Source organism: Chinchilla lanigera, unplaced genomic scaffold, assembly GCF_000276665.1.
Source record: "Chinchilla lanigera isolate Chin_1 unplaced genomic scaffold, ChiLan1.0 scaffold00033, whole genome shotgun sequence".
Taxonomy (NCBI): Eukaryota; Metazoa; Chordata; class Mammalia; order Rodentia; family Chinchillidae; genus Chinchilla; species Chinchilla lanigera.
The window spans coordinates 4,804,841-4,807,420 of NW_004955434.1; the positions used below are offsets into that span (position 1 = coordinate 4,804,841).

At 45.8% G+C, this 2,580-nt stretch overlaps 1 protein-coding gene across 1 annotated transcript in view; it reads right to left on the minus strand.

Moving 5' to 3' along the window:
* Nucleotides 1-1,568: 1,568 nt before the first annotated feature.
* The window catches only part of LOC106148961 (chromosome unknown open reading frame, human C9orf66), a 14,242-nt gene continuing 13,230 nt past the window's right edge, over nucleotides 1,569-2,580 (minus strand). The window contains exon 3 of the mRNA XM_013516293.1: nucleotides 1,569-2,574. Within this exon, the coding sequence (XP_013371747.1) occupies nucleotides 2,135-2,574 (440 nt within the window). The 3' untranslated portion in view covers nucleotides 1,569-2,134. The remainder of the gene's footprint in view (nucleotides 2,575-2,580) is intronic.

The following is a 2,580-nucleotide window of genomic DNA, read 5'->3' on the forward strand; positions in this document are numbered from 1 at the left end:
AGTTGGGATAGAATTATGATGATGGTGATGATGTCTTTTTGAGACAGGGTCTCGCTATGCAGTTCAGGTTAGCCTTGAGCTCACTTTGTAGCCCAGGCTGATCTCAAACTCGCAACGATCCTCCTGCCTCAGTCTCTCCAGTGTTGGGATAGTATTATTATTTAGTGGCTCTTATGAATCAAGTAATTAAAAGGAGGCTTCACGAGTGTGAGAACAGCCAAACACCAGGGAACTACTGAAGCAGCAGTAATGAGGAAAGGAGGAACTTGGATGACTCATTTTAAAGTTTGCAAACAATCTGTGAGTGCATCTAAGAATAAATGAAGTTGGAAGACAGGCATTTGACTGAACGAATGTGAAATTTATTCATGATAATTTGTTAAACAACTCTTAAGGAAATTTTGGCGCATTTCTAAGCATCAAGGAAGTGACAGCATGGAGCATCCTCCATGTGAAGGTGGTGGTGGAATGCCGGCCTAAGCTCTATAGTTAGGTACCAAATATTATTGAATGTAACATAATGTGTGGTAAGATGGAAGATTTTATGATTCTTTTTACCTACCCAAAACAAGTCTCCTTAATTGCAAATTCTGAAAACTTGGGATGTTCTTATCACATTTTATTGGTGTTTGTGTGGGAGTCAGTATACTTTTTCCTGTATATGAAAACATACTTCACCTGGGCATGGCTTCCCATGCCTATAATCTGAGCATTGTGGGAGGTCAAGGCAGGAGGATTACAAATTCAAGCCCAGCCTGGGCAATCCCGTCACTCAGCGAGACCTTGTCTCAAAATTTTAGAAAACAGCTGGTGATGTAGCTCAGTGGGAATGCCCTGGGTTCAATCTTCAATACTCTCCCCCCTCAAGTGCACCTCAGAAACATGAAAAACTCCGAGAAGCCCACCTGAAAGGCTGACCTAGAACACAGTTGTCTAAAACCTCTAGTGTAAAACGTTGTCAATGAATTACTTGTTCCCAGCTTGAAGAAGTACTTAGAGTTATTCTTTTAGTATTTTTCTATCCAAAATTTTTTCATAAATTCCACTGTAGTAATTATACTTAGGAGAAAGTCAGAAACAACAAATTTCCTTCTTAAAAAGGCCTTTTTCTTTCAATCTGTTTTTGCAATCTATGTAATGTTATATTCATGAACTTTGTCTCACATGCTTAAAGGCGTTGGGGGAAAAAAAGCTACCTGACCAGCGCTGAAGATTTACTGACCTACCTGACACAGCCAGAACCAGAGGAGCAAGGCGAAGAGAAAACATCCAGTCCAGAAGCCTTTCCCATTAGATTATAAATTAGCTTGTCTGGGACCAGCAATGTCCTATAGGAATATCATGTGGACTGCACTTGTGAGCCACCTATGTAATTTTAAATTTTCTTTAATGAAAGCCACATTTTACAGAAGGAAAAAACAGGTAAAATTAATTTCAATAATTTTATTTAATTAATATATTGTAGCCAAAGTATCTTTTAAAACATGCAATCAACACAAAAACCACTTATAGCTATATTTTGCGTTATTTTTCCATACTGTGTTTGATATTCAGTGAGTATTGTCCAGTCCCTCTCAATTCATACTAATCATAATTTCAAGAGGTCAACGGCCGTATGTGGCTTGTGGCTACCCTATCTGGACAGTGCAGCTTTGAACTCAAAATACGTTGTTTTAGTGTTTTTCAAGAGGGCGGTAATACATTACAGTTTGGAGCAAGCCAGCAACTTGAAGTAAACATGGGTTTTTCCACTCCAGTCAGTGTTGGGGCTTTTCTGATTTTTTTCCCCTTGAATTCAGAGCACGGCTTCTTAAAAGACGTCTCAGTGTGAAACTGAAATAAACTGGGATGCTGCACATTCTTAAATCACAAGAATGTTATATGCAGTGTTCCCCCAGAGAAAAGTATTTATCTCAGGTTATTAAAAATGAAAACTAAAAATTACATTTATTCGTTGGGTAGTCCATTATGCCATTGCAAGTACTGCAGAAAGAATGATGAGTATACGTCAGGCAAAAGTAGATCAGAATGCTAAGCGATCCACCAACTCTTTGTGGAATACTCCTCCTCCCGGGAATGGTGTCACCCCTTAGCACGGCTTATCCTAAGGAACTGCAGGGTTGGTTTCCCGACCTCACCACCTCTGTGCGGCGCGGTCGGAAGCGCGGGCTGCACCGCCTGCCCACATTCCCTGGCAGCCTGCAGCTCCGGCCAGATGGAGTTTCCGGCCTGCGCCCGCGCTCCTTTCTGCCTGAGGCCAGGTCCCCGGGCCGAGCGCGCCGTCGGCGGAGTCTCCGGACGGCCGCCCCGCGCCGTGCCCACAGGCTGGCCGCCCGCCGCCCCCTGCGTGCCAGGCCGGTCGGGTGGCTGCGCCGGCCGCGGCGGCGAGGCTGGGCCCTCCCCCGGGTGATTTCAGCGCCGAAGGTGGAAACGCGGAAGTTTCCCTCCGCGGCTGACAGCTGAGGCTCGCGTCGGGCTCGGCATGCGCTGCAGCGGCTCTGCGGCGCCCCGAGCCCCCGCTCTGCGTCCCCACGCTCCTAGCGGCCGCCCAGGCGCCAGCCCGGCATGGCCACGCTGCCC